The 24813-nt window shown below is 47.0% G+C and overlaps 11 protein-coding genes across 11 annotated transcripts; 4 read left to right on the top strand and 7 right to left on the bottom strand.

The window, feature by feature from the left end:
* Positions 1-342: 342 nt before the first annotated feature.
* FOMMEDRAFT_158471 (uncharacterized protein) lies at positions 343-2914 on the bottom strand (the record flags this gene model as incomplete). The annotated part of the gene is made up of 4 exons (XM_007268553.1): positions 343-1949; positions 1996-2077; positions 2127-2347; positions 2398-2914. 4 exons carry the CDS (start codon positions 2912-2914, stop codon positions 343-345), a joined length of 2427 nt encoding a protein of 808 aa, XP_007268615.1.
* A 223-nt stretch (positions 2915-3137) lies between these two features.
* FOMMEDRAFT_169478 (MFS general substrate transporter) lies at positions 3138-5831 on the bottom strand (the record flags this gene model as incomplete). Its single annotated transcript, XM_007268552.1, has 19 exons — positions 5557-5831; positions 5442-5491; positions 5355-5381; positions 5276-5303; positions 5184-5217; positions 5063-5128; positions 4914-5003; positions 4778-4848; positions 4697-4726; positions 4606-4644; positions 4274-4550; positions 4186-4215; positions 4107-4126; positions 4029-4042; positions 3883-3970; positions 3715-3820; positions 3491-3661; positions 3225-3426; positions 3138-3165 (listed from the first exon to the last, which is right to left on the bottom strand). Exons 1-19 carry the CDS (start codon positions 5782-5784, stop codon positions 3138-3140), a joined length of 1599 nt encoding a protein of 532 aa, XP_007268614.1. The 5' UTR covers positions 5785-5831.
* A 446-nt stretch (positions 5832-6277) lies between these two features.
* FOMMEDRAFT_126181 (thiolase) lies at positions 6278-8217 on the bottom strand. Its single transcript, XM_007268551.1, has 6 exons — positions 7934-8217; positions 7508-7881; positions 6992-7449; positions 6743-6935; positions 6569-6680; positions 6278-6512 (listed from the first exon to the last, which is right to left on the bottom strand). The coding sequence occupies exons 1-6, from the start codon at positions 8015-8017 to the stop codon at positions 6474-6476; spliced, it is 1260 nt and encodes a 419-aa protein (XP_007268613.1). The 5' UTR covers positions 8018-8217; the 3' UTR covers positions 6278-6473.
* A 133-nt stretch (positions 8218-8350) lies between these two features.
* On the bottom strand, positions 8351-9098 carry FOMMEDRAFT_169476 (uncharacterized protein; the record flags this gene model as incomplete). Its single annotated transcript, XM_007268550.1, has 3 exons — positions 8351-8666; positions 8716-8938; positions 8994-9098. 3 exons carry the CDS (start codon positions 9096-9098, stop codon positions 8368-8370), a joined length of 627 nt encoding a protein of 208 aa, XP_007268612.1. The 3' UTR covers positions 8351-8367.
* A 135-nt stretch (positions 9099-9233) lies between these two features.
* On the top strand, positions 9234-10378 carry FOMMEDRAFT_126177 (40S ribosomal protein S1). Its single transcript, XM_007268549.1, has 5 exons — positions 9234-9287; positions 9340-9406; positions 9462-9542; positions 9603-10150; positions 10213-10378. Exons 1-5 carry the CDS (start codon positions 9273-9275, stop codon positions 10270-10272), a joined length of 771 nt encoding a protein of 256 aa, XP_007268611.1. The 5' UTR covers positions 9234-9272; the 3' UTR covers positions 10273-10378.
* A 265-nt stretch (positions 10379-10643) lies between these two features.
* FOMMEDRAFT_21740 (alpha-mannosidase) lies at positions 10644-15195 on the bottom strand. Its single transcript, XM_007268548.1, has 20 exons — positions 14971-15195; positions 14898-14914; positions 14798-14844; positions 14504-14744; positions 14392-14439; positions 14289-14336; positions 14177-14222; positions 13955-14115; positions 13819-13903; positions 13690-13769; positions 13514-13640; positions 13371-13463; positions 13279-13310; positions 13063-13221; positions 12664-13008; positions 12440-12608; positions 11286-12385; positions 11139-11214; positions 10768-11049; positions 10644-10692 (listed from the first exon to the last, which is right to left on the bottom strand). Exons 1-17 carry the CDS (start codon positions 15164-15166, stop codon positions 11607-11609), a joined length of 2673 nt encoding a protein of 890 aa, XP_007268610.1. The 5' UTR covers positions 15167-15195; the 3' UTR covers positions 10644-10692; positions 10768-11049; positions 11139-11214; positions 11286-11606.
* Positions 15196-15370: 175 nt separating this feature from the next.
* On the top strand, positions 15371-16039 carry FOMMEDRAFT_89227 (uncharacterized protein; the record flags this gene model as incomplete). The annotated part of the gene is made up of 3 exons (XM_007268547.1): positions 15371-15539; positions 15592-15824; positions 15887-16039. The coding sequence occupies 3 exons, from the start codon at positions 15371-15373 to the stop codon at positions 16037-16039; spliced, it is 555 nt and encodes a 184-aa protein (XP_007268609.1).
* A 1100-nt stretch (positions 16040-17139) lies between these two features.
* FOMMEDRAFT_21737 (uncharacterized protein) lies at positions 17140-18866 on the top strand. The gene is made up of 7 exons (XM_007268546.1): positions 17140-17210; positions 17273-17284; positions 17350-17964; positions 18020-18160; positions 18211-18356; positions 18413-18496; positions 18561-18866. The coding sequence occupies exons 1-7, from the start codon at positions 17199-17201 to the stop codon at positions 18676-18678; spliced, it is 1128 nt and encodes a 375-aa protein (XP_007268608.1). The 5' UTR covers positions 17140-17198; the 3' UTR covers positions 18679-18866.
* An 800-nt stretch (positions 18867-19666) lies between these two features.
* Positions 19667-20871, bottom strand: FOMMEDRAFT_158463 (uncharacterized protein; the record flags this gene model as incomplete). The annotated part of the gene is made up of 5 exons (XM_007268545.1): positions 19667-19894; positions 19952-20213; positions 20270-20358; positions 20409-20530; positions 20580-20871. 5 exons carry the CDS (start codon positions 20869-20871, stop codon positions 19667-19669), a joined length of 993 nt encoding a protein of 330 aa, XP_007268607.1.
* Positions 20872-21027: 156 nt separating this feature from the next.
* FOMMEDRAFT_111066 (uncharacterized protein) lies at positions 21028-23323 on the top strand (the record flags this gene model as incomplete). Its single annotated transcript, XM_007268544.1, has 6 exons — positions 21028-21585; positions 21693-21856; positions 21909-21981; positions 22043-22130; positions 22200-23047; positions 23182-23323. The coding sequence occupies 5 exons, from the start codon at positions 21028-21030 to the stop codon at positions 22352-22354; spliced, it is 1038 nt and encodes a 345-aa protein (XP_007268606.1). The 3' UTR covers positions 22355-23047; positions 23182-23323.
* A 284-nt stretch (positions 23324-23607) lies between these two features.
* FOMMEDRAFT_169469 (uncharacterized protein) lies at positions 23608-24479 on the bottom strand. The gene is made up of 2 exons (XM_007268543.1): positions 24024-24479; positions 23608-23961 (listed from the first exon to the last, which is right to left on the bottom strand). Exons 1-2 carry the CDS (start codon positions 24381-24383, stop codon positions 23812-23814), a joined length of 510 nt encoding a protein of 169 aa, XP_007268605.1. The 5' UTR covers positions 24384-24479; the 3' UTR covers positions 23608-23811.
* Between the last annotated feature and the right edge of the window lie 334 nt (positions 24480-24813).

Raw genomic sequence — 24813 nt, 5'->3', positions numbered from 1 at the left:
CCCAGAACTCGTGGCTGTCAACTGGCGTTCTGACTCGCTATGACGGGGGTTTAAGTACAATTGGGGTTCGCCTTGTTTGCATTGTTCTATAATTTATTCAATTGGATGTCCTTTTTGCTCAAAGGACCTCATTTTTTTGCGTCTTTCATTCATTAAACCGTCCCATTCATTCATTGAGGCAAGTCTTCTAGTGGCTTGTCGCGTGATGTCACGCGTTCATGTCACGCACCATCATTAATATCATCAACCGCTTTTAGTAAATATTAATAATGCCTACCCACATCAAGACCACTGTAACACCGCGTTCCCAGACCAGTGCGGATTGAATGAGGCACAAGAAAATCAATATTTTACAGGATAGAAGCTCTTTTGGAAGTCCTTGGCCACTGTGGCTTCCGCCTCCTCCAATGATCCAATCTGCGTTGTCGATACTGTCAAAGGATACAAGTGACTCAATGTACTTCGAAGAATGGAGTTCCTCGCAACCGGCACGTCCGAGTTGAAAGGACTTTCGTTAATCTCGACATCAATCGCTAAATGGTGATACTCATCGCAAGTCTGCGAGAAGCTAGACTCTTCCCAATCATCAGTGTCCAGTGGCGGAGACCATGGTGTCTTATCAAACTCCGAATACTGATCGGTATAGTCCCAGGTCTGTAACTGAAAGAGTTCCTCTTGCCCAGACAGGGAGCCGGTAACTTGATCTCCGGTGAACGCAAGATGTTCGTTGTCGTTGTTAGAGCTAGCGCTGTAGACGTCCTGTAGAACATAGCTTTCTCTTTTCTCGAACCAATGTTCCTCAGGGTCATTGACATCAGAATACCAAGCTCCAGAATCGTCGTCATAGTATATGAGTTCTTCGGTCCTTGCATGTTCCATAGCATATTCCGAACAAATGTCGAGTATGTCAAGTCCAACAGAGGGAGCGTGGAAGTCCAAACCAGAGTGTATCAAAGTAGCATCCAATTCTCGAAGACCGACATCGCATACGGATGTCTGATTAGTCTCAAGGCAGTCCCACAACGAGAGGTCTGTGCCAAGCACAGATAAGCGGGCAGTGCTGGGTAAAACGGCGCCCCCAATGTTTAACATTCCTTCATCGTCCGCCTCCAGCTGTTGTATAGCATCGTTGAGCCAGGAATCAGTAACGTTCGAGCCTTCGCATTGAAGATTGGGTGCCTGAAGCTCAGCTTCTCCATGAGAGGTAATTTTCGCCGTAACTTCGACTTGGCTATTTTTGACAGAAGAATCACTGCACCTGTTCTGTTCCCCTCTCGGACGTGGTGTGATGTCTCTTTCGGCAGTAGGAGGTAGATCCTGCTGATCGGTAGAAAGGTTCTCTTCGGGGTATTTACTCTGCCTTGGCGACGCAAAGAACTTTGATCTTAGTTGACGACAATCTACCACGGGGACTGGTCTAATGTGCATCTGAGAGGCAGATTGTGAGGGTGTCAACGAGATAACGCTTGCCACGCAGGACCTTTTGGAAGCCGTTATGTCAATCTCTCGACGTTCATAAGTTACAACAGGAACCCCAGGCCCATTGTCAACGCGTTTAGATGCTTCAGGAACACCCCAGTCCCAAGTTCTACTATCGATAATGATGCTCCTTTGTTTCGATAAAGCCGTAGTTGCCTGACCATTGACTTCGCTACACATAAATTCTTTTTCAATTTCCCAGACTTCTGATGCATAGTTTGATTTGTCTTCAGAGACGGAGGGGTCAGTTACAGACTCAGCGGACGTCTTTGAATCCGTCGAAGAATGTGGCATGGAATTCTTTGGCAGCTTGCTTTTTTGACGTGCGGAGCCACCAAGGCCGACAGACAAATCGCCTGTATCACTTGAAGCAGTAGAACTAGACGGCTTTGGCGATTTCGGGCGTCCGCAGCTAGCAGAGGGGGGTTTGACCTTGTTGAGGAAATTTACTTCATCGAATGTAGTTGACACTGTTGGAGCTTTAGAATACAACGACCGTCGGAAATGAACTCTCACCTTTCGATTTTTGTTTCTGCACTTTCGTCTTGATTGAAGCTCGCCCTTTATTAAATACGCCAGACGTTACCATGGGTCCGACCTGACACCATCAACTTCACCAATTAAAACGGCAAGTAAAGGACACGTACCGTCAACCTGCGGCTGCCAATGTTTTTCGCGCTGAAACCGTGCATTAGAGCAAGGCCCGCAGGTAGCTTACTCTTGGTATTCTTGCTCGTTGGTTTCTTCTTATTGAAAGCGTTCGGATCTTCCGCGTTGCCGTCCTGATCAGAATCCTCTGTCTGTCTCTTCTCTTTAGGCGCTGTTATCTCTTTTTTACGGCGCCTCCGCTCTCGACGTTGTGCCAAACCTACAAAGATAGTCATTGAAAAGCGGAACTAGTCAATTAGAAAGACTTACGTTCTTCACGCTCATCATCACTTTCAGACATCCTGCGCCTCTTTTTCTCGTCTTTTGCAGCCGGTTTGCTTTTCTCTTTACCCTTCGTCTCTGACTGGCGTGCGGTCACTTCGTTGTCCCGCTTTGGGTCAACCTTGCTTCGCTCTTCAGTTCGTCTTTTACCTTTGTTCAGGTCTTTGCTGGTATCATTCTCTCTAGTTGCAGGCGAAACGTCGAGCGCTCCTTCGATTAAACTTGGTGCTTTCGGATTGCGTGGCTTCAGAATAGGACTAGAGAATCCACCAGTGACAAGATTTGGGTTACTCGCTTTAGGGCTAACTCCGTCCAGTTGAGACTTTATCGAAGAGTCCTCATTCCAACGAGAAATTATCTGCTTTCCTTCCTTCGCATACGCAGATACGTGCTGCCTTTGTGAAGCGACAAAAGCTTTGGTCAAAGAATCCTTATGAGAACCAGCAAGCGGTAGTTTCGACAGAGCATCAGCAGTCAATCCTCGTGTTTCGAAAGAGGTCGCCATATTAAAGACAAGAACCAGAGAAAGGGACAGGAACCATCATAGCAGACGGTTACTTCCTTTGTTTTGGTTACTGGTAGAGAATCAACAATCCAAGTTGTGTCAATGTGCCACCTCAAGTTCAACCGCGTCGATCATGCTATTACGTAGTCATGACGCTCATAACATCAAGACAGCAGATAAACACGAGCTTTGCAGTTGCTTTACGTTAGCGGAAGTACATTCACTAAGCAGTGTAAACGAAGTATGGATTCCTACGAAATTAAATATAGGTAAATCTGCGGGTTGAGGGAGATGGTTTTTTTTGGCTTACTGAATATCCGTTAGATCCAAGAACGCATGCTTTTCGCGTTCCCTCTGGATATCTTCGTCTGTCCACCCGTTTCGCTCTTTCAATGCGGCGATGTGAGCTCGCTTCTTCTTGTTGAGCCGCAAATTGATGAAGCGAATGATGAAGCAAAGAATGAATTGAGAACCAAGCAAGACGAGGATCGAGATTTTCCCGGGCAAATAATCTAAGGTATTGCCATAAGCACGTACACTTCTGGAACGTCCTCAGTGCTCTGGGCATCGACTCACCGGGTGCGTCTTTTGGAAGGAAAGTTTCTGTTCCAATGACGTTTCCTAGGGCGAAAGACGCGAGCGTCATAGCATTTACAGTGGCTTTCTTGGTATGTCCACTTGTGTTGCTCGCGTTGTACGCGTATAGTATTGCAAGCGAGCAGCCGTAGAATCCGACGATCCAAGAAGCTGAGCGGAAGGGGTATAAGCTCTCATGTAAATCTTGGCGAAGAATCACAAACCAAATAGAAGAGCACCCTTCTTGTCTGAATCATTGAGTCCAACTAGCATGGCCGTACCGACGATTGTAGGAATCATTGATAGCACAATGGGGACCATACGTTCATTCTACCAGATAAAGAACATCAAGTTCTTTTGGAAATCTTACGTTTAGAAGCATGCATACTTACCCTCTTATCCGAGTACCAGCCTAGCGTTAATGTGGCAAAGGCTGCGATTGCCCCTCCAGGCGCACTTAATATCAGGGCTTGCCTAGACCTACAGATTGCATAATAAATGTCTGGTATAGACAAAAATGATAGTCTTGTGAACTTGCGTATATCCGAAACTCTAAATGCATACAAAAAGTTGATTAAATTGCCGTATTTAATTGACAAGTACTTATTATACTCACCTTGACGATAATAGCGCTGACTGAACAACGAAGACTCCTTAAGAACTATATATCAAACGTAGTCTAAATGAGGGCTTACAGTTGCTCAGACCTCCGTTCGGAATACTAGCTAAAAGAATGCATAAGTTATGCCGTGGTATACAATCGAATAGCGCAAATATACTCACTGACGAGGGTTGAAATCACAATCAACCACGTCCTAATATCCAATAATGCTTCAATGATCTGTGCCTTCTTGATGGTCTTGTTTTCAGTTCCACCTTGATCGTCTCGAACCCGTTCGATCGCAGCAATACGCTCCTCACGCGTTAGCATCGGCGCGTGTACCGGTGAGTCGGGCATCCATATTAAAACAGCCACGCCGACGACAATAGCAAGTGCTCCGAGTAAGAGAAAAAGGATCTTATATGGCGCGAAGCCTTTTGTTTGGTCGAATGAGATTCCCTGAATTAATCAAGTTAGGCGGGACTTTGCGGAGATTCAGCGAGAGGAATCCTACATAAGCAACAAAGCCTCCGAATATGTTTGTGAGGCCGTTCTTCCGAGAGACGTGAGTTTACACAAGAAGTTACGAGCCGAGCAAGACGCACCATGACATAAAACCAAGATATCCTCCGAGTCTACCAAGGGTGTTCAATGATTATTCTGCATAACCTAGGATGAGGGCATACCTGTTCATTCTTCTTGTAAAACATAGAAATGATAAGAATAAGGATTGGGGCGACACAACTCTCAAGCATTCCTGTTTGTCAATGCGCACGGTCTCGTCAATAGCGATCCGACCAGACGATGAAGTAAACGGCTCACCTAGAAGGATACGCAGTGCAAAGAACGGACCGAACGTATTAGGAACCGCTTGGAGCATCAAAACCACTCCCCAGAGCACTACATTACAGCCTTGTAGATGGGAATGATTAGATAGATTGATTTTTAGGTCTCAGCGAAAATGATCATACCAAGATACTTCGCAAGTCTCAGTTTCTGCGATATGTAGACCGTCGGGAACTCCCAGAGCAAGAAGCCTAGAGTGCAAAATCTGATAAGGGCAAGTTGGCATTTACGTATTATCACAAGTACCGAGATAGAAAGCCAATGCAACAAGGTTGTACTCCTGCGTGCAAATTTGTCAGTTGCAAATGCATGCCGAACAGCCGACAGAGCAGGCTCACCTGGCCAGTGATAGGCAACCCCATAATACTGTACGCATATCAGTAAAGTCACGGAGCGCAGATAGAAGAAGTTCCGTGCCTTGCGTAGTTCAGTGAGTTCTTATCTCTGCCGGCTATCGGTTATATTCTATTCCCAAGCCAGACATATCAAAACATTTTTGCTCACAAAAACTGCGTGAAGTACACCGCAGCACACAGCGGAGGAATAGTATAATCCTGCACCGTCCAGGTCAATACGAGCTCGACTGAGAGCTTGAGTACACCATCAGAGATAGACATACGAGTTTCCTGCGCAGTTTATTATTATATTCCTCGCTGAACTGGGCGGTCCGGCGCATCCCCACAAGCTCGAGCGCCTCATCACCGTCTCTCGCATCAAAAGACACCTCGTCAGACGATACTTCTACGTTTGGACTCTTCTCATCAACTGGAGAGCCCAGTCCAGCCTTCTCCACAGATGAGCGTCCATCCTCGATGTGCGTCACGTTCTTTTCTTCAATGAGAGCCATTTGACCTCAAACCCAGTGTCGTGCAAGACAAGACTACAGACGATTCCAGGACGGAGATAAACCCAGAGCTGGGAATAGCATTCCTCCAGATAGCATAGACAGCATATATACACCTTCCGAGCGGCGGTCCTCATTGTGGGAAAGCAAGTTAAAAATAGACGATAAAAGAGAACAGTGCACATGAACGAGAAGTAAGGTCCTGGAGCAGCCAGTACGAATGTTGTTGGCGCCGAGACTTTTTTCACGGACCGGACAGTCATATTGGGAGCGCGTGCAGTTGATAATTGAATGCACCGAGTAGGACACAAGGTTCGGCGTTTGATGATGGTCAGAAGGCATCCACTGGGGGGGAGACTACGCGGCCATTAGCACTGCCTCGACTATAATTTGGCTGCTTTCCATTGGTGAGTGTGAGACGCCTCTTCCAGATTAGCCCTGCATGCCATTCTCTTCTTCCCAAGCTAGAAAGCCTCGCGGAGTCATTATCAGGGAGGTCATATCCTATTTCCAATATCTTACAGCAAACCTATTCAAAACGCACCGTCTCTTAGCAAGCTAAAAATCGATGTCATAACAAAGCTATGTTGGGAAGGAAGGTAATCGAAAACTGCAATGCATGCGTATCTATACAAGTACTGTCGTGTGCGCCTCCTCTCCTTTCGCTCTGCCCAAAGATAAGGTAGCTATCTTTATAGCTTCTGGATGACGAGTGCAGAAGCTGCACCTCCCTGAACCGAAGAAAATGAGCAAGACACCAGCAAGAAGCAACAAAGCCGAAACTCACCCCATTGCAGATACCGGCCGCACCATATTGTCCAGACTTGAGAGCGTGGACAAGCGATACGATAATGCGCGATCCGGAGTTTCCGATAGCATGACCAAGGGCGACAGCACCACTACCATAATGCTTCCGATCAACATACAAGTAGATTTAACTGCATGAAAGCAAAACACGTACCCATTTACGTTGATCTTTTCTGACGGGATGTTAAGAAGCTTCTCGGCGGCACGTACGACAACAGAGAACGCTTCGTTAATCTCGAAAAGCGAGATGTCGTTTATGGTGAGGTTTGCTGATTCAAGAGCCTTCGGTAAGGCGACAGTTGGTGCCAATGGGAAGTCAATAGGTGCGAGACCCGCATCCGCGTACGCTAGTGAAATTTATATAAATTTCTAACTTTTATGTTGTTCTAGGGCGGCAGCTTACAGATAATCTTCGCTAGGGGCTTGACGCCGAGCTCTTTAGCTTTCTCCGCAGACATGAGGATGAGTGCAGAAGCGCCATCGTTCAAGTTCGACGAATTAGCAGCAGTGACGGTACCGCCGTTTTTCTTGAAGGTAGGGGTTAGCGAAGGAATCTTCTCAAAGATGACCTTCCTGAACTCCTCATCCTCCTTCACGATTGTGTCACCCTTCTTGCCCTTGATCGTTACAGGTGCGACCTCAGCAGTGAATGCGCCAGTTTCCCAAGCCTTCGCTGAACGCTTGTATGACTCAATTGCGTGGCTATCTTGAGACTCCCGAGAGATGCCGTGTTTCTCAGCAGTGTTCTCTGCGCAGTTGCCCATCGCGAACTTGTTGTACACATCGAAGAGACCGTCGACCTCGACGGAATCCTTCACCTCAATCTTGCCGAAGACCGGGTTGGTTCGCGGCAACAAGAAGCTAAACAAATAGAACGTGTAAATTCGGTTGTAGATTTGTGTATTAACTCGGAACATACGGAGCATTGCTCATACTCTCCATTCCACCAGCAGCCACGACACTCTTGTATCCGGATGAGATGCTCTGAGAAGCAATCATAATTGCCTTGAGGCCGCTAGCGCAAACTTTGTTGACCGTGGTCGCATCGCTGTTCTCGCTGAGTCCGGCACCAAGAGCAACCTGGCGCGCAGGTGACTGTCCGATACCGGCCTGGACAACGTTGCCCATGTAGATCTCCTCAACAGCCGCTGGAGGGACCTTGCTGGTCTCAAGGGCATGTTTGAGAGCGACAATGCCGAGTTGAGGAGCGGTGAGGGTCTTCAGTACCCCATTGAGTGAGCCAACAGGAGTGCGCGAGGCAGCGACGATCACAACTTCGTGAGGAGCGGAAGACTACAAAAATAATTAGGACAGTAATCATGCATAAGAGGAAGCGTATACTGACCATTTTGCGCAAGTGGTTGAGTAGGACGGTTGAGCGAGAGGAGGCGGAGGCGATGGAGGAAGAGAGTGAACGAGCAGCGAACATGAATACTTATACCCGTCCAGGCAAGGTGGAATATTATTATTGTTATGGCGTGTTCAGTGTTCTTGTTACCCGATATCTGGATCGTACGATCGATTGGTGATTGTGTTTCGCACTTAGATGCCGTGTCTTTGGGGGATTCTCTTCCAATCACTCCAGTGAAACAGTCCGGACAGACGTTGGGGAGACCGAGCGACAGTCAGCGCATAACTAAGCCCGGGCTGCATATAACGCGTCGTTCACGGAGCATGTGAAAAGCTCACTCGATTCGCTCGCATCAGACATGCCCCCAAGCAAATCGGATCATTTTGTTGGTCCGTAACATATAATAAAAAAGTACAGGAAACGCTTATTTACTGTTCCTGAAAATTAATGACGTTTCCGACGAGTAACAGCCACAATTCCAAAATCCGCGCCGACGATACATCTGCGTTGCCATCCGCTTGGACCAACTCTGCAAGCGCACTAGGAGTCTCACACGGATGGAAGAACCAACATGGCGTGCCCAACGTAGGATGTTCGCCTTGCGAAAGTAGAGGAAATGTATTGCTGGGGGTTTGTAATGCGAACCCGGTCTTCTGTGCATTGGGGAAGACGTTGCGACGGAAGAGGGATGACGCAAGTATTCCATCTAGCGATAGTGGCGAACCGCCTGGAAAATGCTTAGAAACACGATTGCGTATTGGCGACAGTAAACGCACTTGTTGTATGCATAGAAAAATAGAGTGCCGGGACTTGAAAAGTTGCTGAATATACAGTGTATTGCCAGACCTCTAGCAGACTGTCTTCGGGCGGGATCGATGCAGTAGCCGTATCGCCGTCCCTTTCCGCCACAACATCAAAGTCGTCTTCCGCATCATTTGTCACATTCACGAATGTATGAGCACGCTTCTTGCGCGACAGATAACCCAGTCGAGGCAGATACTGATTTAGGAATCTTCAGAGGCGGTTTGTGTAGGGATAGGACCAAGGTACACACGGCATGCTCGTTCCATGACCAGCCTCCGAAAATATTGTCATTAGAGGTCGCATGCTTTTCTACAAAGTCTTTGCAAGAGCTCTCAAAGTCATCGCGAGATATCATGACGGAACTAAACAGGAGTCTTTCGATTAGGAAATGAGATTGAAATCGTGAGAATTTGAAACCAGATACGGCGTGAGCTACTGTACAGTACCAAATTCCGCCCATCGCATGCACGCTCGCCATCCAGTCCTATAAGTCCATCGTCGCGGTCCACCTTATCCGCCCAAAAACACCATGGCCGTCGGCAAGGTATGTCTTTGCTTCGCATCAGGCGCATGGACTGCGTCTCATTGGTCTACAGAACAAGCGTCTCTCGAAGGGCAAAAAGGGTATCAAGAAGAAGGTCGTAGACCCATTCTCTCGCAAAGGTAAGGCATCAAACACAGGGCCTTCTGAACTGCTTGCTGACTAGTACCATCGCAGACTGGTACAATATCAAAGCACCTTCACTCTTTGAAGTACGAGATGTTGGAAAGACATTAGCCAATCGTTCACAGGGTCTTAGTGAGTAACAATCCGCAGCCGCCATTTCCTTCACCCTTGTTCATCATGCAAATTTACCAGAAAATGCCAATGATTCGTTGAGGGGTCGTATCGTCGAGGTCTCCCTGGCCGATCTTGCCAAGGATGAGGAGCAGGCTTTCCGTAAAATCAAGCTCCGAATCGACGAAATCCAGGGGAAGAACTGCTTAACCAACTTCCACGGAATGGACTTCACCTCCGACAAGCTGCGTTCGCTCGTCCGAAAGTGGCAGACGCTTATTGAAGCACATGTCGACGTGAAGACGACCGACGGCTATCTCCTCCGTCTATTTGCCATCGCTTTCACCAAGCGGCGGCCTACCCAGGTCAAGAAGACCACCTACGCTCAAACCGCCCAGATTCGTGAGATCCGAAAGAAGATGTTCGAGATCATGACCCGCGAGGCATCATCCTGTGACCTGAAGGAGCTCGTGTTGAAGTTCATTCCTGAGGCGATTGGCCGTGAGATCGAGAAGGCGACTCGTAAAATCTACCCGCTGCAGAACGTCTACGTCCGCAAAGCAAAGATTATTAAAGCACCAAAATTCGATGTGTCGAAACTGATGGAGCTCCACGGCGAGTCAACGGACGTGCGTATCTGTTATTCTGGATTTTATATGGTATCATACTGACTTATTTTTATTTCCTTCAGGAGACCGGTACGCGAGTCGCGAAGGAGTTCAAGGAGCCGGAGATCCAGGAATCTGTATAATCGCTTGTTGTGTACTTTGTCGTCCTGTTTCTACATGCATCATTTTATGCCGCAAGGTCACCCATGAATACATGAGCGATATGCATTTCCTCATTATATAATACGCAAACAAAACCGTGGAGGAAGTACTGTCTGCCGCCGATAAGTCAATAGGCAATGCGCTTCAAAACTCGTTCATGTAGTTCCTCCTGAGAAAGTAAAATTTGTATGGGCAATTGATCTTTTCTACATGCACCGATCACCTGTCAAAACCATGGATCGACAGTGCTATAATCGTCATAGGCAAATCTTTCAAAAGTCAGCGCATTGGGCGCAGTAGCACCACATCTTGTCCGTGAACTCTCTTCCACAACAAACCCGATGGCAGACGTCGAGTTCCTCAAGAGCCATCTAGGCGTACATCCGGATTTCCCTAAGAAGGTGCACGAAGATCTCTCTTCACCATGAAAAACCTTCATACCGACGGTAGCTCGTTATCTTGACTTGAAAACATAGGGAATCGTCTTCCAAGACTTCCTCCCCATCCTTCGTTCACCTCTCGCTTTCGAGACTCTCCTGACTCACTTCAGCCATCATATCACAACCACTGTCATCCCGCGTATCCCAGAAGATGCACCGAACAAGAAGATAGACGTGATTGTTGGCCTAGATGCGCGCGGGTTCCTCATCGGACCTCCCCTTGCACTCCGCCTCGGCGCTGCGTTCGTCCCAGTTCGCAAGAAAGGTAAACTCCCTGGTGCGTGTGTGCAGGCTGTGTATGAGAAGGAATATGGTGAAGTAAGTCTTACACCGAGCTATCCTATTACTGCCACTCTATTTTCTCGGACGTGAATGACCGAACACCATTTGCCATATTCATCTTGCAGGATATCTTTGAAATGCAAGCAGATAGCATCAAGCCAGGGCAAACTGTGTTGGTCGTTGACGACCTTATCGCTACTGGTATGTTTCGAACGCAAAATCCACGCGTACATAATCTTATATTATCACCCAATTCTGTATTTTTGTATAAGGCGGATCCGCGAAAGCTGCTGGCGAGCTCGTAGCGAAGCAAGGCGGACGAACAGTGGGCTACCTGTTTGTCATCGGCTTGGCGTTTTTGAAGGGCCACGAAAAGCTTGACGCCCCGTCATATTGGATTATCGAAGCCGAGGACTGAAAATATTCCATCGCATGTGTGTCAAGATACCGGTTCCACGTTTTGTTAATGGGTTATTTGTCTGTTTGCCAGAGTAGATACCAAAACTTCCACTTCATTAGCTCTGTATGCTTTGAATTAGATTCCAATGTCTATCCGATATTCCTTGTTACGACAGCAAAATAACATTTAAACATTAAATAAGTAACCTCGTATTCAAAAGAGGGTGGCCATTCAAGTACAGGACCCTCGTGATGTCTGGAGGTTTCGTCCTTTCTTTCCCTGTAGAGTCATTAGACGGTTGCGTATCCGTCTTTCCTGGAAGACCTTCTGGCTCAACAGTCACAAGAAGGTCAGCACCACTGAGTCTCTCCGCCGCGTCCAGTAATTTTGAGATCTCCTCGCCCGCGGTTTGCGTGATGGCAACGATCACTGCGTCATCTAAAGAGTCGCCTGCGAACTCCTCCAGCTCAACGATCTCAGCCGACGGATTGAGTGGCATGTCGCTGTCACTAGCCACCAAGACACCTCTTGCACCAGCACGCTTAGCATGAATGAACTTCTCAAGGAACGTACATGTCCCACGGTGCACCAGCACAACTGCATCGGTGATGGCGGTTTCCGTATCTCTTTTGTACGGTTCGCAGCCTAATCGATCAGACGGCACTCGAGTGACTCTGCTTCCGAACCCACTACCCATACCAGACACCCGTCGAGTCTGAGCTATGGGATCGCCACCAAACGACGCTGAGAACGCGATAGTCTTGAACTCGATTTCTGGTACACCGGGTTGGACAAGTAGAGCAGGCTCTATATCGAGAGAAAAGCGCAATGGTACGTCTCTGGGCCGCCCTGACGGGAAACCCTCATTATCATAGATTTCATCCATGGAGCTTAGATTCTTCAGGGCTACCAGTTGCAATGTAGAGTCGTTCACATATACGGTTTGCCCCCGGCGAACGGGATATTGTGCAACTAGAGGGAGAAGTTAGGGATTGAGAAAGAAAGCAAAAGGGAAGAGATGCGTACGCTTGACAATATCGTACCCTTTCCCGTCTAGACGACTGACAATATGCGTCCTTATACCAGTGACGTTTTGCAGTATGAAACCATCGCTGACTTCATAGAGCTTCTGAAGGCTGGGACTAGGGTCTTCTTCGGCGAGTTGACCACTAGCAGAAAGGACGAAGTCGTACGACTATTGAAGCGTGTCAAGTTGGTTACTATTTTAATAAATGTAGAACGCGACGAACGTAGAGTTCCGCGGTAGGGACCTGGCAAGTGCCATATTCCGAGTACCATTCTTCCTCCAACTCTGTAGGAGCTGCACCTACTAACGCCCTTGCATAGTCTACGTCTGGTCGGAACAAGATACCAGTAGTTAACCCCAGATTCTCGCCATCAGCGCCAGCACCGACGCGAACTGGCTCGTAGACGGGACACTGTAAGTTTTCTACGCGCCGTAGTTTCCTACGAATCCGGGACAACGGCTTTAGATGCTGCTTCCCGAGGGTTAAAATGTGGCCCTCCGTGGTGAACACGTAATTAGAGTCGTCCTTGTGCAGTGGGTTTTCCTCGTCGAAAAGCAGGTAAAGGTACTGAAACAGTACAGTAAGTCATCGAATATCATGCTTTAACCAATGCAATACCACCTTCAATGTTTCTGATAACACGAAAGACTCCATTCTATCGTCTCGTTTGTTGATCCGTAAGTCGGCTATGCCAGCGAGTCCACATGCAACCTTCGATCGTAGTATCAGATCATGCAGAACTCTTTCTCCAACGTCCAGATAGAACGGGTCTCGGGTGGCCTTTTAAAATGTGCATCAATATCTGAGCGGCCAAGTCAATAGCAAGGGCATATTCACTCTGTAAAGGTAGTACGTAGACTCGACGAACTCTGTAAATTTGTCAATATCGTCAGAATTCAATTGATATCGCCAAGCAGACTCCAACACACCTGGTCTTAACGGATACTGTGTTGCCACAGCCTGCATGAAATTGATGTCCCATACCTCTGGAAGGCCAGAGTGTCTTTTCCAGAGGTTCCAGACTAATTTGAATTAGTCTGAGAGACAACTACTACAAAGGAGAGAGACATACAGATTAAGTGTGATTTGATAGCATTCTCAATATCCCCAGCAATAACCTGAAGGCCCGGCCAAAAGGCAGAAAGTGAATCAATCGTATTATAAACAGCATCACCCGAGTGTATGTTGACTTGTCTGAACTGAGTAACTTTAATAATGAACTGAAGCAGAAGCATAAAGAAAGCACACCCAGAATCCGTCCAGCCCTCTTACGTATCGCATCACCGCTGCATAGGCTTCATGCCATACGTCTAGAAACTCCACTTCGCCTAAAGACGATTAAGCAAAGAACTCAAATGCCCGAAGCAGAAAACCTACCACTCAAAACGAACCACTTGAAGGCATATTCATAGAATGAATCGACTCCAGCACCAATGCCCGTTACTTCAGGAATTAACCATTTCTAAGGCGAGCAGTCAGCTAGGTGCAATTCAGAGGAGGTTGATATTCGCACTCCAGTGAAATGATTTATTGTGTTCCCAACAAGTCCAATGTCCGATTTCCTATTCCATAGCGCGAAGAAGGCTTTGTACGCAGCCTTTTCGAAACGATCATCACCAGTCAGGCGACTGAGGGTCCCGAACTCTAGAATTAAAGATCCTGCTCCTGCAGTACCTGGCTCGCATAGCTTTAAGTCAGTCAACCTTGCTTTTTCCATAGTACCGTTTGTATTTACAAGTGTCATGTGGTTCTCCAAGAGGCACGCCTTGTCGAAGGTTTAACTATAATAGACCGAAATAATATTGTTGAGACTATACTGTGGACATTCGCGATCAAATACGCCTTACTCGGCTATATGGTATTCCAGTCGGTGTGTTGAAAGCAGGTAATAATCGCTGTTACATTCCTAGGCTTAGTCCAGCAGAAGACAGCATTTTCTGAAGGTCTTACCTGGCCCAAGTCCTTTGCTAAAATTAACAGCTCGTCTCTGTACCATGGCTGAGTTGCAAGGTCCATATAAGACACGGAGTCAAATACAAAGGCTAACAATGTCTTTACTCACTAGGTAAAACTGACCAGTTGGGTCGGAAGCAAATATATGGCCCGATAGTAAACCACCCAGAACTCGAATGGTCGTCTCAAACACTTGCGGTCTTGTATTGACATCGAAAGATACCCAGTTTATAGTATTGCGCACAGCTTTCTCAAATCCACTTGTATCGCCCAAAACGACGAAAGTATCCAAAACGTCAATGAGCGTTAACGAGAAATTTCCCGCCACATCGTTATTTGCGAAGTTGTGGCTAGATGGAGAATTGGTTTCAACTTTCTGACGAGGGATGAGAGCTGAACGTACGGATTTTCCCAATCTGGTCCCCTCCCAGCGCATGACAGAGGCATAAGCTGTATAGCGACGCGTGAGGAATGGTATCCCGAGTACAAGATGTATCACTAACTTCATCATAAGGAAACGCTGAAATATATAATTGTATTAATGACAGTTGGTGGCGGAGCGCATTAATCTCATACCATTCTCCATATAATTATTAAATCCATGATTCCAAAGATCCCTTGTTTTCTCCCTAGCATCTAACAGCCGCCGTGACGACCAGCTTTTGGCATGTGCGTAAAGTACGGGTCCTGTCGACGTCGACCATTTCGAGATCTCGAGGCCAGTGAGAAGAACGGTGAGTGCAGCTTGGCGCCATGCCCTATGCCAGTGCATTCGAGGCCGATGCAGTGCCTCTGGGAGAAGGTGGATTAAGGTGCAATGGGACGTGTCGGGGTCGTTGACGTGGAGAAATAGGCGGACCGTTAGAGTGATCAGGATCGTCGTTACCAAATTGGACGGCCCTGTAGATTCCGGACAAATTCTGAAATTGATCTCCGTTCAGTCCTCCATCATCTGCACGCGAGCACGAGGAGTGCCATGTCTGCAATCGACGTGTCTAGCAAGCTGGGTGAATATATGCTGAAGGGATGGGTGCTGACAGACGAGACCTGCCCAAATGAAAATTGTCCCGTTCCTCTTATGCGCTCACCAAAAGGACATACTCCAGTGACCATGTTCTGTGCAAACTGTGATGGTGATCCTAAAAGTAACTTCTTTTCTATTCTTATAGCACATACTTTCTGACGGAATACACATAGACAAAAGAAGCAGTGCTTCAGGTCGCGCACAACCAACATCCGTCCCTCAGTTGCTCTCCCCAAGTACAGTTAGTTCAAGTACACATGTTTCAAGATCTTCGACACCTCCGACGGATATAGCAAGCGATCTCAGCTCTCCGACTTTTGCCTTGCCAGTTGAAACCGCCGAAAGTGTCCGTAGACGACAACAGTCTGACGCCGCGTCTGCAGAGATCGGTGTACGGCTACTGAAGGTATGATTAAAATACAAGCGAGACGGTAATCGTCTGAACTGGGAATACTTCATTTCTGATAGGGATGGGCAATGCTCGCAGATGAATGTCCTAATGAACGATGCTACGGTGTTCCCTTGGTGAGGCCTCCGCTTGTCGGAGGCAGAGACCCGAGGAAGGTACGTGAAACCAAAGCATCGTCACGTCCGTTGCAGATATTAAATGTACAAATTTAATAGGAATGTGTAGCCTGTGGTACCGTTTATGTGGAAGAAAAGGATGCATCTGGGTGGGAGCGTTTAGTTGTTGCAGGACAGCGGAGGTCGTCTGTTTCGACCGCCATTGCTGGTCCTAGTCTAGGCAATACAAACCCTGCTTCGACACCAATCCGAGAACCAAAACCAGATAAAGGGAAAATCTCTATGAAAGCGGTAAGTATTGCTTCAGAATTGCCTGCAACTCGTGAATCCTAACAAATATGATAAGGCCAATAATTCACGTGAGGTGAATGGGACAGTAAGTCTCTGCCCTCGATATTATAAACTGGCTTACGAGTTTTCGTCATTCTTAGGCATTGGGCCTGGACATTCGAGAAAATGTAGGTCGCTGTTCAAGTTCAAACGGGCCTTGGATTCTAATCGTGTCTGATTAGGTATTGGAAGCATCTGGGACATCACTTGAACTTGCACTGCAATCTTTGTCGCAGAGGCTAACGTCACTTGCTAGTCATCCAGCTACAATAGAACCAAGCGCGATAGGAAATACGGCGGAAGCTATGAGCAAAGTTCTGCAAGCACTGGCTCAGGTCGGCAAATTGCGCGGTGGTAGTGGATCATGACTAACCCGACCACGATGTGATTCATCGTTCATGTTTCTATTTTGTACATATGTTAATGTTTGCCTCCGATCGAAGTCACGAAGTCTTGCAACGTGCTTTTGATTTCTCAATTGCCCGCAGCGCGAGCGACGTAAAATGCGCCAAGCCAGCTTCTTGTGTTATATCCAGAGTTCTGTAATTGCACCCATCTATCTTACACTGAATCTACTTCAATTTGACTGATCAGGTGTCTTACTCACTTGTAACTCAGTTACTGAATCAAGGCGTATTAAAATGTAAATCCACTCTTCCCACGCTCATAGCCTCATATTATGCCTCCGAGATATGCAAACAAACACGTTTGCACGCAACGTTCCGAAAGATTCTTCGATAGAAACATCATGGCTTCGGTCAGGCCAAATAGCGACCTTGCCTCAGGCATGAGTACTTACTACTTATTGGTGGCACGCACGCTGGTTTCGACTGGCTTGTCTCTGTCTCCCTCTCGAAGTCTATCTCTTTGTCTCGTAGCTGGCCTACCCTGAGTAAAATTTCTCCCTGATCTCAACGCGCCAATCATGCCGCTAGGAGTACGTCCGTATCCAAATTCTCGAGAAAAAGTAGATTTTGATCGACGTGCCCTTTACAACAGATTCCAAAATTCGTTCGTAATTCTAATCGTCTACCAAGTTGTATGCCATATCTGACCTCGTTCATTCATGTATCTAGTTTACTCGAAAGAACTCGGGTCGACGGTCGAAGAAGCAACCGCCTGTCGTTGCATCTCGAGTACTGAGTCCTGTGTCTGAGCACTCCGTCATCTCTGTGCCAGCGAGCGACGCACCGCGACCTGTTCCACCACCTCAACATTTTTCAGCACATCCAAGTGATTATGGACATCACGACGACTATCATGACGACCTTCATGAACCACATAGTCGACTGTATGAAACCTTTACCATGTCGGAGGACAGTCGGCCACCAGTACCCATGGTTGTACGAGAGGACGACGAGGATGCACATCTTCATCACGTTCCTGGTTCTTACGCTGATGAGCCTCTTCACCACCAACGGCATCTCGATGATTATCCAGATGTCCATCAAACAGACTTGACGAACGAGTTGGGCTACACTAATACCGACAGGTCTGGACATGATCGACCTATTCTCATAGCACCGTCCTCGGAACGATCTGCTTCGACTCAGTCAGGCAGCCAGAAAGTCACTTTTCTCGGTGATGCTCCGAGCAGACCTCGTGGAATGCCAATGTCACATTCCAAGTCGCTCAGTGCGACTTCACGAAGTATGGCTGGCGACCGACCAAGAGCTCCATACGTGACTTCTGTACGACAAATTCTTTTTTTAGTAATCCGTAAAATTTAACTAGAACTCTTTCCAGTCTCACAGATCAGATTATAATCGACCTCGCCGACAGATCCCAGAATACTTGCCGAGTCTTCACAGAGCCCCACGACGCGAGGGTTATTACCAACAGAAGCTTCCTTATATGATCTTTGTAGATCAAGGACACGGTCTTGAGGTAAGAATTACACTTCCTTGATAAAACGGCGACAAATTGCTGCCGACTAGGTTGGGAACGATGAGGACGGGTTCATGCCTTACCAGGAATACCTCGCTACTGCCCACTTACGTCGAACAGAAGAGCATACGTATTATATCATTCCTGGAAGTACGCCAGTCATTTTTAACGACGAAAATGGGCGGGAGCTGTACAGGTAAGGAATCGATATCACTGCTTTGGGTGAAACTGCCTAACAAAGATATATCGCAGAGTGGATGCACAGAAATACAACACGTCCTATTTAAGACGCAATAGGTACATAGTTGAGGATGAGTACGGGAATGAATTATGCAGGTATGTTTACGGTCTCATACAATCGGCGGGAGTACAAAAAACTAATGTTTCTTGTTCATGACAGAATTGGACATTTCGGCGAGAACTCTTCCGACACTTACTCTTCACGTTCCCGATCGCCCAAGGTAGTCTACGTCAACGCAGAACGAGGAAGGCAAGCGCGGAATATCCTCCCCCTTTAATCCCCTTTTTCCACTTCTATTAACTTTGGGTTTTTCTTTTTCTTCTCTATATATCTGTATAATTATTTTTCATCGTCCGTTCGTAGTACGCACCGTCACGAGTATTACAAGAATACTACTAGTACTACCGCTAGTTACGCTGCTACTTCTAGTAGAAGACGTCCTCGAGACGCTCGTCAATACTACAACGGTTATACCCCGACGCCGTTCAATAGAAGTGCACTTTTTGAAGATGACGAAGAAAGAACGGATTCGACGCCTTCTGTTGGCCCTGATATCGTTGTTATGAATGAAGATGGTGAACGAATCTTCCAGTATGTAGATATAATCCCTTCTTTATCTTCTGGAGTAGTTTTCTCTCCCGTTTTGACCTGTACTCTGGAATTCTTCCGTCCGCAGTTCCCGCGATGCTGAGATGCAAGCTCGATCTCCATATACGAGGTCTGGATATGCAACGGAGATATCCTACCCGAACAGATCTGAGGCTGCGTTTGTTGATGAGTATGGTCGCACTCTTGATGAGTGAGTAGATAGCTTGATTTATCGTGCCACTTGTTGATGATAACTTTATGGTGCTCTTCTTAGGGACTATCAACCTCCGGTCGAATATCCTTGGGGTGCAGCAAGCACCGAAAGCGACGACACGTATGATGGCTCCCAGCGACGTCCTCGAGCCGGGTATATTTAACTCATGAATAATACTGTTCCTTCAATTTTCTTTTCTTTCTTTTATTCTGTCGGTTTCGTAACTCATGACTTTTTTGTGATGCATTTGTACACTTCTCATGCAATATCCATGTCCCACTCATAGTATGTATTTTTGAGCATTGCGCATTTATGTCGGATTCTGTGCATTTTTACTGTCTAGTTAGCAATATGACCGAGGCCGCTGTGCGGTCTCACTGTATCAATAATGACATAAACAGAAAAATTAAGGCGGGAAGGAGGTCGGTAATTTTTTGCATATCTAATGAAGATATCAGCGACATCAATTTCTACCAGAACCCCTTCTACCGCCTCTAAACCCGCCTCTTGATGGTCTAGAGTCACCTTGCACAGAAGCAATATCGCTCTTCCTGAGTTTAAGGACTCCACCAGCAAATTTGCCTACGCCTAGCTTGAGACCACGGTCTCTTTTCTTACGGTCTGGCTTCTTGTCGGCGTTGGCATCGTATAGGCGCTTGATACTGGGGTGGTAGTTTCCCAATTCTTTCGCCTGAATAAAGTACATCTATAAGACATGAAGATATGGTCGAAATTTGAAATAACAAACCTCCTCTACAGCCTTTTGTCTCCTTTCCTCAACTTTTCGTTCCAAACCCATCCGAACCTTCTTACTAGCTTTGCTCCGCTCCTCCTGTTTCACAGCCACTTCACCCTTGCCGAGTTTTGCTCCGGCAGCGAGTTCGAGAACGCGGCCCTCTAGTGCTCTTCTTCGTTGTGCTGGGGTGAGATTGAGTTCGGAGTTTAGTGAACCTGAGAGAAGTTTCGTGTGCACGAGTTTGTGGAGTAGTGCATCGTTTTGTAAGTTCGTTCTGGAAGTTTACATTAGTTTTCAGCGTTGTCGTAGTGGTATGTATTGCTAACGAACCTTTCATCTTCGTCTTCATTGTCATCATTCCGTGAGTTGTCAACACCAGGATTTGTTATTTCTTGGCGTAGTTTAGATACTTTTGAAGACTAAGCACGAATTAGCGGGGATTCGTATTATTATTTAAGCAAGTGCTCACCATAAATGATTTTGCTAAGGACTTAGACACTCTCGTACTTTCCGACTGAGATGGAGAGGAAAATACTACGACTTCGGGCTCCTTTTGAGCGGGGTGGTCACTTCGGAAGTCGTCATCTTGAACTAGTTACAGTCAGTATTAAGACATGACAAACAAATTGCAAGCACATACCATCATCTAATTCCTCATCACCCGCACTCTCGGAATGGTCGGAGCCAGAGGCTCCAGATTCCGAGTGTTCAGACCCTGATGAGTCGAATCCCGTCCATTCATTGTCGGAGTTGTCCTCTTCAACAGTTTCCTCAAGTACAACAGTGTCGAGTTTTCGACGCTTCCGTTTTCGTTCGTTTGTCGACTCTGGTAGAGTCCTAAATGAAGATAGGAAGTTTTGGCCATGAGCTTGGAGTAGAGCTAGCAAATCATCCTTGTCCGATTCCTCTGAGTCTCGTGAAACGTGGGTCATGTTGTAGATTGGGGGTGAGAAGGACAGACGGTAGACGCGTTGAGTAAAAGTAGCACTGCCTCAGAGTAACTCCTGACGATCGACGCGTTCCGACCTACTGTAGTACACTGTTACACTCTTCGGACTTACCGTACTCACCAACACTCACTCTACCCGATGTTACTGACGACCATTCGAACAGCCTCGCGACACGCGACGCGATGCAGCCCATGCAGACTTAAATCAACAAATGCTAGGTTTCCTAGTGCTTCGGGATCCAAAGCACAGATCATTTCGGATCCCAAACCCAGCAGCACAGACCAACCACCACCACCACCGACCGACAACACTCCCTCCTCTGAACAGCAGAAACTTCATGCATCCCCAGTTCCGAGCGCGGCTGCTTCTCCTCCACCTCCGCCACCACCCCAAAGCGAAACACAAGCCCATCCATACGCCGGTGCGAAGGAATACGCAGACAACCAAGAGTCCGCAAAGAACGCCGTCATCCAATCGAACCTCCCAGCACTCCTCCAACAAGAGCGACAAAATAATTCTGGGCATATCTATACGTATGCAACCCCGCCCTTTGATACCCATCGGTTTTATACCGCTCTGGAGAAGACCTTCCCTGAATCTATTGCGAATAGTTTGATGCGTGCGACACGTGCTTTATTGGTGGATAGGATAGGTCGAGTGAAGAGGGAAGCGTTGAGTGTGAAGAATCTTGAGAATGTATGTATGTGTACTATGACCCTTGCAAAATACACAATTAACACAACGAATGGTATTGCCTTGAACGAATGATCATGTTCTAATGATCATGTTCTTCTGGTCTCAAGCAAGCCTATTTGTTTCGAGCCGCATTGTCAGAAGCCAGGAATGAGATCTCCCTACGTCAGCGAAATGATTCTGCAACCATACGCACGTCCTTAGCTGCGTTACGACGTGAAATTGATAGCTTGGACGGGAGAATGAAGTCGGACATTGCAAACCTCAAGCACGAGTAAGAGAATTGCTTAATGGATGTCATTCACATTGTTCACAGTTTTTTTCAGACTACAGATGGATGTAGATAATCGGAAGACTGAATCCAAGACAGACCTCAAACAAATGGATATCCAGATCGAGGTTTGTCTTTACACATAACGATTCATAAACTGCAGAGATTCATCTTGACTCTCTATTTTAGGAAGTCTTGAACAAAGCTATCGTATCGATTGGTGAAATGAAGACCATGACAGAACAAATGAAGTGGGAGAATATGTATCGAGCCGTCTGTGAGTATATGCTTGTTTCACCATTTCTTCACAGAACCGTGTTTGGCTTATACACATGAATATCAATAGTGGCTCTGGGCTTTTTCGCGGTTTCAATTATCGTAACGTTCGAGTTCAACCATAGACCACAAGCGAAGAAGAAAACCGCTGAAGGTCCGCCTGAGCCTCTACCAGGTCCAAAGCAGAACGAAGTTCTGGACGGTTTAGAAGGACAGATGACATGACGACCCCGCTCGCACCTGCTCTCAATCTGATGTTCCAATTTATATGGATAGAGATGTAGAAGGATATAACGACACATGTAATTCTACAGCAAGGGAACGACGTTAAGGTAACATACATAGATAGAAGAACTTAATAGCGAATACATTTGCCCTAATAATAACCAACCCAAATTAAATGCCTATGTTGCCCGGAATTAATGCACGTCGAGTTTCTTTTCGAGCTCGTCTGCAAGGGCGTCATCATCTGCGTTTGTAGTAGTTGCGGGCGCAGTTGTACTCGGCGTACTAGTCGTGGTGTTCTCTCGTTCTCCTAATTGCGAGCCATCACCACCCTTCACGTTCGACGATTCCTTCACCGCAGCCTTAGGTTCCGCAGATTTCTCCTCCTCATCCGAATCCTCCCAACTATCCTTAATAACCTTCTCCTTCTCCACCTGTTTCTTCGCTCTCCGCTTCGCGTTCTTCGCCGCGCTCTTCGTTAGTGGCTGCCCCCCGTCCTTATTCGCCGCACCAGCTGCTGCACCCGGGGCGCTGACGCGTTTCGCTGTTGTTTCTGAGGAAGGTGCGACCCAGCCTAGGATGTGTCCTTTTGGTAGCTGATTCCGATCGAGTTGTTGTTGTCGCGAGCCACGGAACCGAGAGATGTCCTCTTGAGGCGTGAACCCTGGTCGGACCTTTAGTTGCTTGCGGACTCTTCATTCATTGAATAACACCAATATAAGGCGTGGATGTTTAGTATAGACGAATAATCATGGCGATAAAGCATGAATCAAGGATCTATGAGTTCATTGCTCATACAGAAACAAGTTATGGGCTCAAGGACGTACGATCCGTCTGGGCGTTTTGACTCTGGGATAACGCGTTCAAGTGTCTTTGGATCTACTGCGATACCCGACACAGACTGCTTGGGGTTTATGTCTGGCTTGGACATGGTGCAGGAAGGATGAGTACGGCCGGGCTGAAAGCGCCAGAGGCGAGATGGCGAAGAATTAAGTGGCGGTATGTATTTAAGAGTATGCTTGCGGTGATCTGCACATTGAGGTCAATCCGGGGAAAGAACTCTCACGATCATGTTGACTGTATTGAAGTCATTGATTTGTTTGGATTTGACTTGCATCCTTGCATCATTGATTGAATGACTCCTCGTCTACGTGCTACGTGAACTTTCTCTGCTTCTTATGCTTATGCATTCTTCATTTCTGACGACTTCCACACGGGAGGCGAACAGCACTCCAAGGACAAGGGCTTCGGTGGAGCAGACGAAATTTAACAAGTCAAACTATTGATACAGTGTACGATACAACATCGGGAATAAAAACCGTTCGGAGAAAAAGGTCTCGCAGCGGGTATGTCAACAAAGAAATTATACAATCATGATCGAAAAAAAGAAAAGAAAAACGGCAAGATAATCAAGACGGTGAAGAAATAAAGTGAGTCCAAGAAGATGAGTGAGGTGTTTAAACGGTGTAAATATGTCGTCCCCGGTTGTCGTGTCTTCTGGCACTGTCGTGGAAGCTACTCCTGCCGTGGTACCCTTTCCCGCTATCATGATAACTATTATGGCCCATTCCGAACATCCACTTTAACCGTTGACCGAGGGTGGGTTTCTGAAATTTCTCGTAAGTTCTCTCTGGCTTTACGAATCCTGATTCTCAAAACGTTAACTTACATAGCTAGAGGAGTAGTAATTTCCATGTCTTCCCGAGTCATAGTACTGGGGCTGACTGTAACCGTGACCTCCACCGTAACCTCGATGTCCGGAAGAGGACGTGCTGTAGTACTGCGGGGAGTACGAGTGCGAGTGGGATGAAGAATGCGGGTAATAATACCCGGATGAACCGTATCCACGACCCGTCGTGTGGTGTCGGCGCACGCCGCTGTCACCATAATATCCACTACCATAGGATGGCGAGTAAGAATGGTGGTGGTGGGAGGAACCCGAGTACGTCGGTGAGTGACCGTGAGAGTGATATGAACGTCTCGAGGAACGCGAGTGGGAAGAGGACGGGTACACTGTATACGTCGGCATTTTCGTCGTCGATGTCAAGTAAGTAAGTGTGTTTATGTGATAGCGATACGTGTGGTATGGGTTAACTGCAGTAATCTCAGAGCGGATGCAAGTGAGTGAATTTGGAGGGAGAAGTGAGAATGGGATGAATCGATGGGTCTATATAATACCTATAACACCACGCTCCGCATCCGCCTTGCGTCAGCCGGAGAAACGGAGTTGGAGCCGTCCGTGTCTACAAAGGAAGTTAAAGGTACTGTTTATTTACTGTTGTCAAATTTCTTTACTGGTCCGCTTAGGAGACAGCGTCTAAAGAAAGGTCTAAGTTGAGGTCTAAGGATCCGCCGACTCGGCGATACGAATCCGCTCTTCTCTCATTTCGCACTTACTACTCACTCGAAACTTCGCTTCTCCCTTCTGTTCCTTGCCTGTAACAGAGTTCTACTTAGTG

This window comes from Fomitiporia mediterranea (genome assembly GCF_000271605.1).
Source record: "Fomitiporia mediterranea MF3/22 unplaced genomic scaffold FOMMEscaffold_8, whole genome shotgun sequence".
Taxonomy (NCBI): Eukaryota; Fungi; Basidiomycota; class Agaricomycetes; order Hymenochaetales; family Hymenochaetaceae; genus Fomitiporia; species Fomitiporia mediterranea.
This window is presented reverse-complemented; position numbering and strand designations above follow the sequence as displayed.